Below are 12,500 nucleotides of genomic sequence, written 5' to 3'. Positions count from 1 at the left end.
GAAGCAAAAAAGATAATCGGTAGTGCGTGGAACAGGGATGATATAGATTATGGGGAAAAGATTGAAAGGGTTAGGTCGGTGCTTGGCTATTGACAACGCAAGAAATATGGTAACATGAAGAGCGAAATTCGAAGGCTAGAGCAAAATATTGATCGGATTATTGATTCTAAAAGCAGAGGGGACAGTGTGAAAAATTTAAAAGAATCTCGTAAAAGGCTTGATTTTCTCTATGCTAGGGAAGAAAGTTACTGGGCACAAAGGTCACGATCAAAATGGCTTAGGGAGGGCGATCGAAACACTAGATATTTCCATTCGAAAGCTACTGGACGGCTAAAGAAGAACTTTATTGAGAAGCTTAAAGATATGGATGGTAACTGGGTGACAAGCAGCAAAGACATAAGTCAGGTGGCGAAAAACTATTTTTTGGGCTTGTTTAGGTCTAACGGTCAAAGGGTTGATTTACACGAAGTGGGCTATATTCAGGAATGTGTGACCAGGGATACAAATGAGTGGCTTACGAGGGACTATACAGAGCATGAGGTCCTTCAGGCCATCAAGCAGATGAATCCGAATAGAGCTCCTGGCATTGACGGTCTCTCGGGAAATTTCTTCAAACAACATTGGGAGATCGTGGGACGCGATACCATTAATTTCTGTCTGGATGTCCTTAATGGGAACAAAAATGTTTCTAACCTTAATGAGACTGTGATCATTTTAATTCCTAAAATTAGAGACCCTTGTGAGTTGACTAATTTTCGCCCTATAAGTTTATGCAGGTTTGTTTATAAGATTGTCGCAAAGGTCTATGCCAATCGGTTAAAAATTGTTCTGCCTAGCTGTATCAGCCAAAATCAAAGCGCTTTCGTGCCGGGAAGGATGATTCACGACAATATTCTGATTGCACACGAGCTCCTTCACTATCTTCAAAGCTCTAAAAATGGACCTAACACAGGGTTCGTGGTTAAGCTCGACATGAGCAAAGCGTATGACCGCGTGGAGTGGGATTTCATCGAAACAATTATGCAAAAAATGGGATTTGACATGAAGTGGATCGAAAATATTATGAAATGCGTTCGTTCGGTTAAATATATGGTTAAATGCAATAATATTTTATCCGACATTATTATTCCCGAGAGGGGTCTTCGTCAAGGGGACCCCCTCTCTCCCTATTTTTTTTTGTTCTGTATGGAAGCGTTCTCGAGAATGCTGATCTAAGCTCAGGATAATAATTGTTTAAGTGGCATCCGGGCCAGTATAAATGGTCCGAGGATAAATCATTTATTCTTTGCGGACGACGCGCTTCTCTTCGTGGGAAATAAAAAAAGTGATGTTGAAATGTTGGTCCATTTGTTTCAATCTTTTTCTAACATTTCTGGACAAGAGATCAATTGTGAAAAATTAATGATTCTCTTTAGTCCTAACACTCCTAGGGTTGTTCGAAATAATTTTAGTGATCTGTTGGGCATGACGGTGGTGGAAAATTTGAACAGCTACCTTGGTCTCCCCATCCCGATAGGTACGAAGAAAAAAGAGGCTTTTAATGTTATTAATAACAGTTTATCTTGCAGGATCACCAGTTGGACAAAGACGCTGCTCTCCTTTGGTGGTAAAGAAGTGTTCATTAAAGCCGTTCTTCAATCTATACCAACATATGCGTTGTCGATTTTCTTAGCCCCCAAAGGAGTGATCGAGGATATCCAAGCTCAACTAAGCAAAATGTGGTGAGCTGGAAAAGATAAAGGCAGATTCTAGACAATGCTACCTTGGAAGACCTTGTGTAAACCGAAGGGCATGGGAGGGCTTGGAATCAGAGATGTTAGATTGTTCAACTTGGCTCTTTTGGGGCGTCAAGTTTGGAGGCTTATAAAAAATAAAGATTCTTTATGTTTTAAAGTGTTGTCTTCGAAATATTTTCCCGATGGAAATATTTTTAAAGCCAAAAAAGTGGACAAAGCGTCTTTTACCTGGTCAAGCATTGCGGCAGCGGCGGAAGCTCTCAAAGACGGCTTTGGGTGGCAGGTTAGAAATGGCGATATGATCAATATCCGGACTGATAACTGGGGAATGGAGGATCTCAATGGGGATGCCTTTAGAGAGGAATGTCTCAACCCAAATGAAATGAGTGTGAAAGACCTATGGCTTACGGATGGGAAGAGTTGGAATGTGGAGAAAGTTTACAAGGTGTATGGGCAAGATTGGGCTGATAAGATTTGCAACGTGCCTATCGGAGATGAGGAACAGGGAGATAGGTTGATTTGGTTTCACAACCCGCATGGGTGTTTCACTACGAAGTCAGCTTACTCATGGCTACTCTTGAAAGAAATGGGGTACGGACCACACAGAATTGTTTGGAAAGCTCTCTGGAAACTTGATACTTTACCGAAGATCCGGGTTTTCTCCTGGCGTGTGGGGCACGAGATTCTCCCGACAAATGTCAAAATTGCCTCTATTAGAAATGGCTTTGCTAAAGGATGCCAAAGGTGCGGAGTTGAAGCTGAAACTCTTCTTCATGCGTTGAAGGATTGCCCAACATCACGTGAGGTTCTTTCGTTGGCAGGGTGGTCCGAGAGAATGGTCTCGACGAAGTACGACTACTGTATTGATTGGCTTGAGGATATGATGAGGGTTCTCGATAAGAAAGCTATGGCATACCTTATGGTTTTACAATGGAATTGCTGGAACAATAGAAATAATTTCATTTTCAGGGGAAAAGAAGAGGAGGCTACGGTCATTTGGGAGAGGGCTAGAGCTTTAAGTGAAGACTTTCGCATTTGTAACCTGTTAAAGGAGCCACTATTATTGTCCAATATTGAGGCTAAGAAATGGAAAAAATCTCCGAAGGGATTTGTTAAAGTCAACTTCGACGCTACTGTGGGGATAAACAGTGTGGGGTACGGGGCGATTGTGAGGGATGATGATGGTTTCGTGTTGGGCGGTGGAGGGGGATTTATTGAAACACGATTGTCGGTGCTTGAAGCTGAATGTGTGGCGTTCGAAAGAGCATCCAGCTGGCGACCAAGCTGAATATTAAGGGAGATGTGATTTTTGAAACGGATAATGCGGCTTTGGTCAACAAATTTAGGAATATTGGTACGGACATTACTGTTCTTGGCGCGCGCATCAAAAATTGCACTGCTGCTTTCGAAAGCTTCAATTCTGCCGATTTAATTTGGACTGCTAGGGCCGGTAATAAAGTAGCAGATTTTATATGTACTAAAATGTGTAGAGAGAAAATGACGCGGTTTTTTTAGAAGGATTATCCTATTGAAATCTACAATGATGTAATTACTGATGTTACGTAATATAGTGTTTTGACCCTTTGTGGTCATTTTTTGCTCAAAAAAAAATGTCGACTGGTAGCGGAAATGGCCAGAATATATCGCGGGAAGGGTTGGGAAGGCTAAAAAGCAAGCGCAAAAGACATAGAGGACCCTATGGCGATAGTTCGGCTGAAAGTCCTGCTAGAGTGGTTAAGAGAAAACTCCTAGAACATGTCTCACCTTTAAAGGTGGTGGCTGGTGACCAGCCCCGCCAGGAGCCATGAAAATTCTTTGCTGGAACTGTCGTGGGGTGGGGAACCCTGCGACAGTTTTGGAATTTCGGCAACTTCTTGTTGCTAATGTCCCTGATATCGTTTTCCTGTGTGAAACTAAGATTAATTCTAACAGGTTCCAGCGTATCCGTTCCATATGCAGAATGGAGGGTTGCCTCGCAGTGGACTCCGCAGGAAAGAGTGGGGGGTTGGCATTACTTTGGCGGGATGGTCTAGATGTGTCGGTTCAAAATTATTCTAATTTTCATATTGACTCGTTGGTTAGGCTGGAGAATGAGGATGTGCTGAGATTTACCGGTTTTTACAGCCAGATTGCTTCTAGATCGAGGCAACAGGCCTGGGATATTTTGAGGAGAGTGCATCATAAGGTTAATGAAGGATGGATTGTTGGGGGTGATTTTAATGCTATTCTGAATCTCTCTGAAAAGGAAGGAGGCCGTAGTAAACCCAAGGTGTTAATGGAGGAATTTTGTAATATCCTGGAGGAGTTAAAGCTCACCGATATCAAGCCTTGCAATGGATGGTTTACTTGGACAAACAATAGGGAAGGTGATCGGTTTGTCAAAGAAAGGCTGGATAGATTTGTTGCCTTGGATGTGATTCTGGATAAGTTCCCTTTCTTAGCTTCCTATGTCGTTCACCAGTCCAGGTCCGATCACGAGGCTATCCTGATTGATACGGAAGGTAGTAAGCCTAATAGGGAGAGGACGGGTCACAAGGCGTGGTTCAGATATGATACGTGTTGGGCGGGGGAGCAGGAGCTTAAAGACTTAATTTTGAGCATTTGGGAGAAGGAGGAGAGCAACATGTTGGCGAAAATGGACATGACTCGTGATAAGTTGGGCCCTTGGCAGTTTAGTCGCTTTTGAAACTTGAAATATAAAATAAAAGGGCTGGAGAAAGAGACTAGTAGACTTATGGATGGCCGAACGGATGATCGAACCGCGTGTCTGCTCAAACAAACTCGTGGTAAGCTTGGCCACCTTTATGATGTCGAGGAAAGTACTGGGCACTTAGGGCCCGATCCCAGTGGCTGAGGGAGGGGGATAGAAACACGCGCTATTTCCATGTTCGTGCTTCGAAACGTAGGAGGAAAAATAAAATTTCGAGACTTAAAGATGAACAAGGGAATTGGCATGATAATGAGGAGGAGATATGTGGTATTGCCTGGAATTATTTTCATTATTTGTTTAAGACTTCGGTAAACCTGGGTGATGCCAGCGACTTCCAGCACATCCCTAAATGCATTGATATGGACACCAATCGGTTTCTGAATGATGCCTATACGAATGAGGAGATTTTGAAGGCGTTTAAACAGATGGATCCTCGTAAGGCGCCTAGAATTAATGGGCTTTCGGGTAGTTTTTTCAAGGATCATTGGAATACAGTGGGGAAACATGTCCTGAGTTTATGCCATGATATTCTTAAGGGTGATAAGAGTGTTGATTGTGTTAATGAAACCCTGATCGTTTTAATCCCTAAAATCAAAAATCCTGATGAGATGGCTAACTTCCGTCCTATTAGTCTGTGCAGGTTTGTCTATAAAATGGTTGCTAAGACGCTTGCTAACCGGCTCAAGAAGGTCCTTCCAAAGTGCATAAGCCAAAATCAAAGTGCTTTTGTCCCCAACCGCATGATTTACGATAACATTCTCATAGCCCACGAGCTTGTACACTATCTTAGGAGCTCAAAAAACGGCTCGAACAAAGGATGTGTGATCAAATTGGACATGAGCAAGGCGTACGACCGGGTGGAATGGAGTCTTATTGAGAATGCGATGGAAAAAATGGGCTTCTCTTCTGTTTGGGTTAAAAAAATCATGGAGTGTGTTTGTACTGTTAAATATAGGGTTAAGTGTAATATGATTCAGTTGGATGTTATTATTCCCGAGAGGGGTCTTCGTCAAGGGGACCCTCTTTCCCCCTACTTGTTCCTATTCTGTATGGATGCCCTGTCTCGTATGTTAATCCATGCGCAAGAGACTAATATGATTAAGGGCATTCGTGCTAGTTTCAATGGTCCTCGGATTAATCATTTATTCTTTGCTGACGATGCCCTTTTATTTGTTAGGAATAAACACAGTGAAGTGATGGAGTTTTCGAAAATACTGAAGTCCTTTGAGCGTATATCGGGTCAGCGCATCAATTTCGACAAATCCATGGTGTATTTTAGCCCGAACACCATTGCTTCTCAGCGGGAAAGCTTGAGCAGCTTACTTAGGATGAGGGTGGTTCCCAACCTTGATGCTTATTTGGGGCTGCCTATTCCGGTGGGTAAAAAGAAGCGCGATGCTTTCAAGAGTATCCTGGATCGAACTGCTAACAGGATTAATAGTTGGTCAAAGCGACTTTTGTCTTATGGGGGTAAGAAAATTTTCATTAAATCGGTCCTTCAAGCTGTCCCTACGTATGCGCTCTCGGTTTTCTTTACTCCTAATGGTGTGTTGGAGGAACTTCAATCTATGATCAGTCGGGTTTGGTGGAGTGGTCAAGATAATAATCGGTGCTGGCATATGCTTTCTTAGGACCGCATGTGTTTTCCTAAAGGGATGGGGGGTCTTGGTTTTAGGGATCTTCGTCGCTTTAACGTGGCCTTGCTAGGCAGACAAATGTGGCACCTTATGAGCTGTAGAGATACACTTTGCTTTCGGGTCCTAAGTGCCAAGTATTTCCCGGATGGGGACGTCCTTCACCCTAAGCGTGTTGAAAAACCCTCCTTCGCTTGGCAGAGCATTGCTAAAGCTGCCAGTACGTTGTATGACGGTTTTGGGTGGAACGTGGATCGGGGTGATAAGATTGATATTTGGCGAGATAACTGGGGCTTCAATGACCTGTCGGGTGCCTCTATTAAGCTCAGCAGGAGGGAGGTCCATGAGGAGACAGTGAGTGACTTGCTTAATAACGAGAAAGACGGGTGGAATGTGAGAAGGGTTTTTGAGATTTACGGTGAAAACTTGGGGGACCAAATTTGCAAAATCCCCATTATTCATAATGGCCCTGACGATGACCGTATCTGGTACCACAACTCCCTTGGATATTATTCGACCAAGTCAGCCTACTCCTGGTTCACTTTGAAGCATGTGGGCCTTGGTCCTCACCGTTTTATTTGGAAGATAGCGTGGAAACTCCAGACTCTCCCGAAGATTAAGATTTTTTGCTGGCGTTTGGGGCACGATATCCTTCCTACGTACGATAATATTTCCGGTATTCGTAGGGAGCAGAGCAGCAACTGTCCAAGATGTGGGCTGGCTAGAGAGAACCTGCTTCATGCTATGAGAGACTGCCCTAGTGCTAAAGCGGTTCTGGTTCATGGAGGCCTGAATAATAACTTGCTTGAGGGTAGCTATGGCCGTTGTGTGGACTGGCTTGAGGATGTGGCTCGTACACTTGATCTGAAAGCTTTCTCTGACTTTATTACGGTGCTCTGGAATATTTGGAATAGTAGAAACAATAAAGTTTTTCAGGATGTGGAGGAGGAAGCTAGAGTGACGTGGGAAAGGGCTGCTGTATTGAGCAGGGATTTTCGAATTTTTAATTTCATGGATAAGCCGTTGCTTCCTAAACCGATTATGGAGAAAAGTTGGATGAAGCCGGATCAGGGGACTGTTAAAATTAATTTTGATGCGTCTTCGAACGGTAGGCAGTTGAGTTTTGGGCTGGTGGCGAGGGATCACGATGGTTTTGTCCTTGGCGGGCGGGCTGGTATGGTTGCGCAGAATGTTCAAGCCGAATGGGCTGAGTTTCATGCGCTGGTTGAGAGCTTCAAATTTGCGCGCTCCAGGAACTGGCTTAAGCTGGAATTTGAAACCGATTGTGCCAGCTTGGTGAATAGGCTTAATAGGCGGTGGGCTGAATTATCCACTATGGGCTACAGCATTCGGGAAAACATTAAAATTTTGGATTTTTGTGATAGCTATCATTTTGCTTGGGCCCCGCGTAGTTGTAATAAAGTTGCTGATTCTCTTTGTAAGTGGGCTCAGGCTTTGAATTGTATTAAGGATTTCGATATGGATTATCCGATTGAAATTCATGATGTTATTTTAAGTGATGCAATAAATTGAGGTCGACCTTCGGGTCTTTTTTTCAAAAAAAAAAGAATGTCGCCTGGTAGCACATTGACCAAGTTTTTTTAGCTCTTTAGGGGGGAGGTGATATTGAGCGAACAAGGGTTGTCCAGGGCACTGCCCACGCCCATCTCATGCCCAGACGTCGGTGCCCCCCATCGTCGGTTACAATCCCGGCGGTGCTCCGGCGAGCTTTCCCGGTGGTGCTCCGGTGAGCCATCCCGGAATATAGAAAACGATGCTACGAGTCGTCCCGGTCCCTCCCCCAAGTCCCTCCCCTTTTGAATCATCATGGTCCCTCCCCTTTCGGAACAAGAGCCTCCGGCACCTTGGGCCCTTGGTCGCGCCGGAGCATCATGCACCATTGGTAACCTAGGACGTTGATGGTCTCAGAGCATCGGCACCTTGCTGCTTGGAAGTGCTGGAGCCTTGGACACCATCGGTAACCTAGGACGTCAGCAGTGCAAGAGCCTCGCGAGCATCTAAACCTTGGTGCCTTGGATGTTGCGGGAGACTCAGACACCTCGGACACCATCGGCAAACTAGGCTCTTGGTTGTGCAGGAGCCTCGGTGACCATCAGCACCTTGGTGCTCGGATGTGCGGGAGCCTTGGACACCATCGGCACCTTGGTGCAAGGATGTGCGAGAGCCTCGGCACCATTGGCAACCTAGGACCTTGGTCGTACGGGAGCCTCGGGCACCATCGGCAACCTAGACCCTTGGTCGTACGGGAGCCTCGGGCACCATCGGTAACCTAGGCCCTTGGTCGTGCGAGAGCCTCGGCACCATCCGCAACCTCGGCCCTTGGTCGTGCGGGAGCGTCGGACACCCACGGTAACCTAAGCCCTTGGTCGTACGGGAGCCTCGGACACCATCGGCACCTTGGCTCTTAGATGTACGGGAGCCTCGGACACCATCGACAACTTAGGCCCTTGGATGTGCGGAAGCCTCGGACACCATCGGCAACCTAGGCACTTGGTCGTGCGGGAGTCTCGACAGCATCGGCAACCTAGGCCCCTGGTCGTGCGAGAGCCTCGGCACCATCGGCAACCTAGGCCCCTGGTCGTGCGGGAGCCTCGGGCACCATCGGCAACCTAGGCCCTTGGTCGTGTGGGAGCGTCGTGCACCATCAGCAACCTAGGCCCTGGTCGTGCGGGATCCTCGGGCACCATCGGCACCTAGGCCCCTGGTCGTGCGGGAGCCTCGGGCACCATCGGCAACCTAGGCCCTGGTCGTGCGGGAGCCTCGGGCACCATCGGCACCTTCGTGCCTGGATGTACGGGAGCCTCAGACACCATCGGCAACCTAGGCCCTTGGCCGTGCGGGAGCCTCGGACACCATTGGTAACCTAGGCCCTTGGTCATGCAGGAGCCTCGGGCACCATCGGCACCTTGCTGCCTCGGATGTGCGGGAGCCTCGAGCAGCATTGGCACCTTGGTGCTTGGATGTGTGGGAGCCTCGGACACCATAGGCAACCTAGGACACTGGATGTGCGGATGCCTCGAGCAGCAGGGGCACCCTGGTGCCTCGGATGTGCGGGTTAAAGAAAAGTGTCCCTGTTTCAAACATACGAATGTTTCCTGGTAGCAGATTGACGAAGTTTTTTTAGCTCTTTAAGGGGTAGAGATCCGCTGGCCCCCGACGTGGCCCCCCCTCGAGCCCGAGGTGGGGTGCGTCCGCAGCCCCCACGGGGGTCGGATAGTCCCGCAATGACTCACCAACGGTGGTGGGTCGATCGCCGTCGCTAGTGGCTGGGGTGATGATTTTCCGGCCGGTCAAACCCGTGCCCATAGAAATGTAGCCAACGACTCCAGGACCAGGTTCCCTATATCGGGCAAAGATCTCTTGGGGTGGCTTATGCATTGCTATGGGCTCGAGCTTGGCTTGCCCATTCTCCCCCGTCATGTTAGGGACGCCTTGTGCCTCCCAAGTCAGCGACCCATCGGCGCCTTGGCCTTGCCAAGGCCTTGCCTGCATTCGAAGCTGCCCGTGACCCCAGTACCAAGTCCTTTGACGGCAACGGTTCACTGGGGGGTGTAAGTTGAGTTTGTAGGCTCGGTCTTGGCTCGACCAAGTCCCAGTGGGATTTTGTCCCTCGTAGTTCTCGTGCCAAGCGTTTGTGGTGTGCCCTCGTTTCATTGTTCCTTTCGCTCCCCTATCAATACATTGGTTGGGTGGGTTGTTGGCCGGTGTGCGTGGGTACTACTACTAGTACGCAATGGGCATATGAGTGGTGTTTTGGTTGTGTGTATTGGCAGGCTCTATGCTACCCGCATCGAACTGTCGAGCCACACTCCTCTTCATCGAAGCAAGGTGGCCTTGCTGCCACGATTCACTGAGATTCAGCCCTTCGTCGCTTCGATTCGTCCCTCCCCATCTCCCTTTCGATCTCCCCTTGTTCTTTTTGCACGTCCCGACCTTGGGGTCCCCAAGTGGGGGACTTAGTGTAAGGAGTTAGTTAAACACTTGGCCTTGCCGCCCCCTCGGGGAATATGGCACAACAGGGGCCGTGGTGGTGCGAGTGCGAGCTCCCAACTGTTGGTGGTCCGGGCACTTGTTCAATTTTCTACCGTGCCGTGCCGTGCCGTGCCATACTTCATTCGGCCTCTTGTATTTGTTTTGGGCAACAGAAAAAATTTCTAAGTTAGACACTTGACCGTGCCGCCCCCTCGAGAAACATGGCACAACGGGGGTCCGGGCACTTGTTCAATTTTCTACCATGCCATCATGCCATATTTCATTCGGCTTCTTGTATTTCTTTTGGGCCAACAGGAAAAATTTTCAATTAAAAATACTAAGTGTAAGTGGCGTAAAAAAAATTGCCCCCATTTCAGGCATGTGCGGGAGCCTCGGGCAACATCCCGTGGTGCGGGTCATCGGGCATCGGGCAACATCGGCACCTTGGTACATCGGATGTGCGGGAGCGTTGGGCTGAAAAAGGTGTCCCTGCTTCAGACATCTGAAACCTGTCCCTATTTCAGACACATGAATGTCGACTGGTAGCACATTGACCAAGTTTTTTTAGCTCTTTTGGGGGGAACTGATATTGAGCAGCCAGGGGTTATCCAGGGCACTGTCCACGCCCATCGCATGCCCGCACGTCGGTGCCACCCACCACCGGTTTGGTTCCCGGAGGTGCTCCAACGATCCATCCCGGCGATGATCCGGTGAGCCATCCCGGGATATACAAAACGGCGCAACGAGTCCCTCCCCAATCCCAAAAGGTAGAATTCAGATACCGTTACTTGTTCGGTACCCAATAATGAATGAACCGTCCCGAAGGTAGAATTCAGATACCGTTGCATGCATGTTCGGTATCGTCCCAATAATGAATGAATCGTCCCTGTCCCTCCCCTTTTGCAAGAAGAGCCTCTGGCACCTTTGGCCCCCAGTCGTGCGGTGTGCCATCCCGTGGTGCGGGGCCATCGGGCGCCACCGGCCCCTTCGATGTGTAGGAGCATCGGGCAGTATCGGCACCTTGGTGCATCGGATGTGCGGGAGGGTCGAGCACCAAAGCTAATTTTGGGCCCCTGTTGGTGCATAAGCGTCGGCACCATAAAGTGTCCCTGTTTCAGACACATGAATGTCGCCTCGTAGCACATTGACCAAGTTTTTTTAGCTATTTAGGGGGAAGCTGATACTGAGCGAACAGGGGTTGTCCAGGGCACTGCCCACGCCCATCTCATGCCCAGACGTCGGTGCCCCCCATCGCCGGTTAGGTTCCCGGCAGTGCTCCGGTGAGCCATCCCGGAATATAGAAAACGATGCTACGAGTCGTCCTGGTCCCTCCCCCAAGTCCCTTCCCTTTTGAATCATCCCGGTCCCTCCCCTTTCAGAACAAGAGCCTCCGGTACCTTGGGCCCTTGGTCGCGCCGGAGCATCAGGCACCATTGGTAACCTAGGACATCGATGGTCCCGGAGCATCGGCACCTTGCTGCTTGGACGTGCTGGAGCCTTGGACGCCATCGGCAACCTAGGACGTCAGTGGTGCGAGAGCCTCGCGAGCATCTAAACCATGGTACCTTGGATGTTGCGGGAGCCTCAGACACCTCGGACACCATCAGCAAACTAGGCACTTGGTTGTGCAGGAGCCTCGGTGACCATCAGCACCTTGGTGCTCGGATGTGCGGGAGCCTTGGGCACCATTGGCACCTTGGTGCAAGGATGTGCGAGAGCCTCGGCATCATTGGAAACCTAGGACCTTGGTCGTACGGGAGCCTCGGGCACCATCGGCAACCTAGGCCCTTGGTCGTACAGGAGCCTCGGGCACCATCGGCAACCTAGGCCCTTGGTCGTACGAGAGCCTCTGCACCATCCGCAACCTAGGCCCTTGGTCGTACGGGAGCCTCGGACACCCACTGCAACCTAGGCCCTTGGTCGTACGGGAGCCTCGGACACCATCTGTAACCTAGGCCCTTGGATGTGCGGAAGCCTCGGACACCATCGGCAACCTAGGCACTTGGTCGTGCAGGAGTCTCAGCACCATCGACAACCTAGGCCCCTGGTCGTGCGAGAGCCTCGGCACCATCGGAAACCTAGCCCTCTGGTCGTGCGGGAGCCTTGGGCACCATCGGCAACCTAGGCCCCTGGTCGTGCGAGAGCCTCAGCACCATCGGCAACCTAGGCCCCTGGTCGTGCGAGAGCCTCAGCACCATCGGCAACCTAGGCCCCTGGTCGTGTTGGAGCCTCGGGCACCATCGGCAACCTAGGCCCCTGGTCGTGCGGGAGCGTCGGGCACCATCGGCAACCTAGGCCCCTGGTCGTGCGGGATCCTCGGGCACCATCGGCACCTAGGCCCCTGGTCGTGCGGGAGCCTTGAGCACCATCGACAACCTAGGCCCCTGGTCATGCGGGAGCCTCGGGCACCACCGGCACCTTCGTGCT

At 49.6% G+C, this 12,500-nt stretch overlaps 1 protein-coding gene across 1 annotated transcript; it reads left to right on the top strand.

The window, feature by feature from the left end:
• The first annotated feature begins 3,540 nt into the window (after nt 1-3,540).
• Nucleotides 3,541-4,422, top strand: LOC107939566 (uncharacterized). The gene has a single exon (XM_016872911.2). It carries the CDS (start codon nt 3,541-3,543, stop codon nt 4,420-4,422), a length of 882 nt encoding a protein of 293 aa, XP_016728400.2.
• Nucleotides 4,423-12,500: the final 8,078 nt, after the last annotated feature.

This window comes from Gossypium hirsutum, chromosome A05, assembly GCF_007990345.1.
Source record: "Gossypium hirsutum isolate 1008001.06 chromosome A05, Gossypium_hirsutum_v2.1, whole genome shotgun sequence".
Classification (NCBI taxonomy): domain Eukaryota; kingdom Viridiplantae; phylum Streptophyta; class Magnoliopsida; order Malvales; family Malvaceae; genus Gossypium; species Gossypium hirsutum.
Note: the sequence above shows the minus strand (reverse complement) of the source record. Positions and strands in the feature narration are given on the sequence as shown.

What these genes read in the sequence shown, in the direction of transcription:
- LOC107939566 (XM_016872911.2), top strand. Translation starts at nt 3,541, where the DNA reads ATGAAAATTCTTTGCTGGAACTGTCGTGGGGTGGGGAACCCTGCGACA.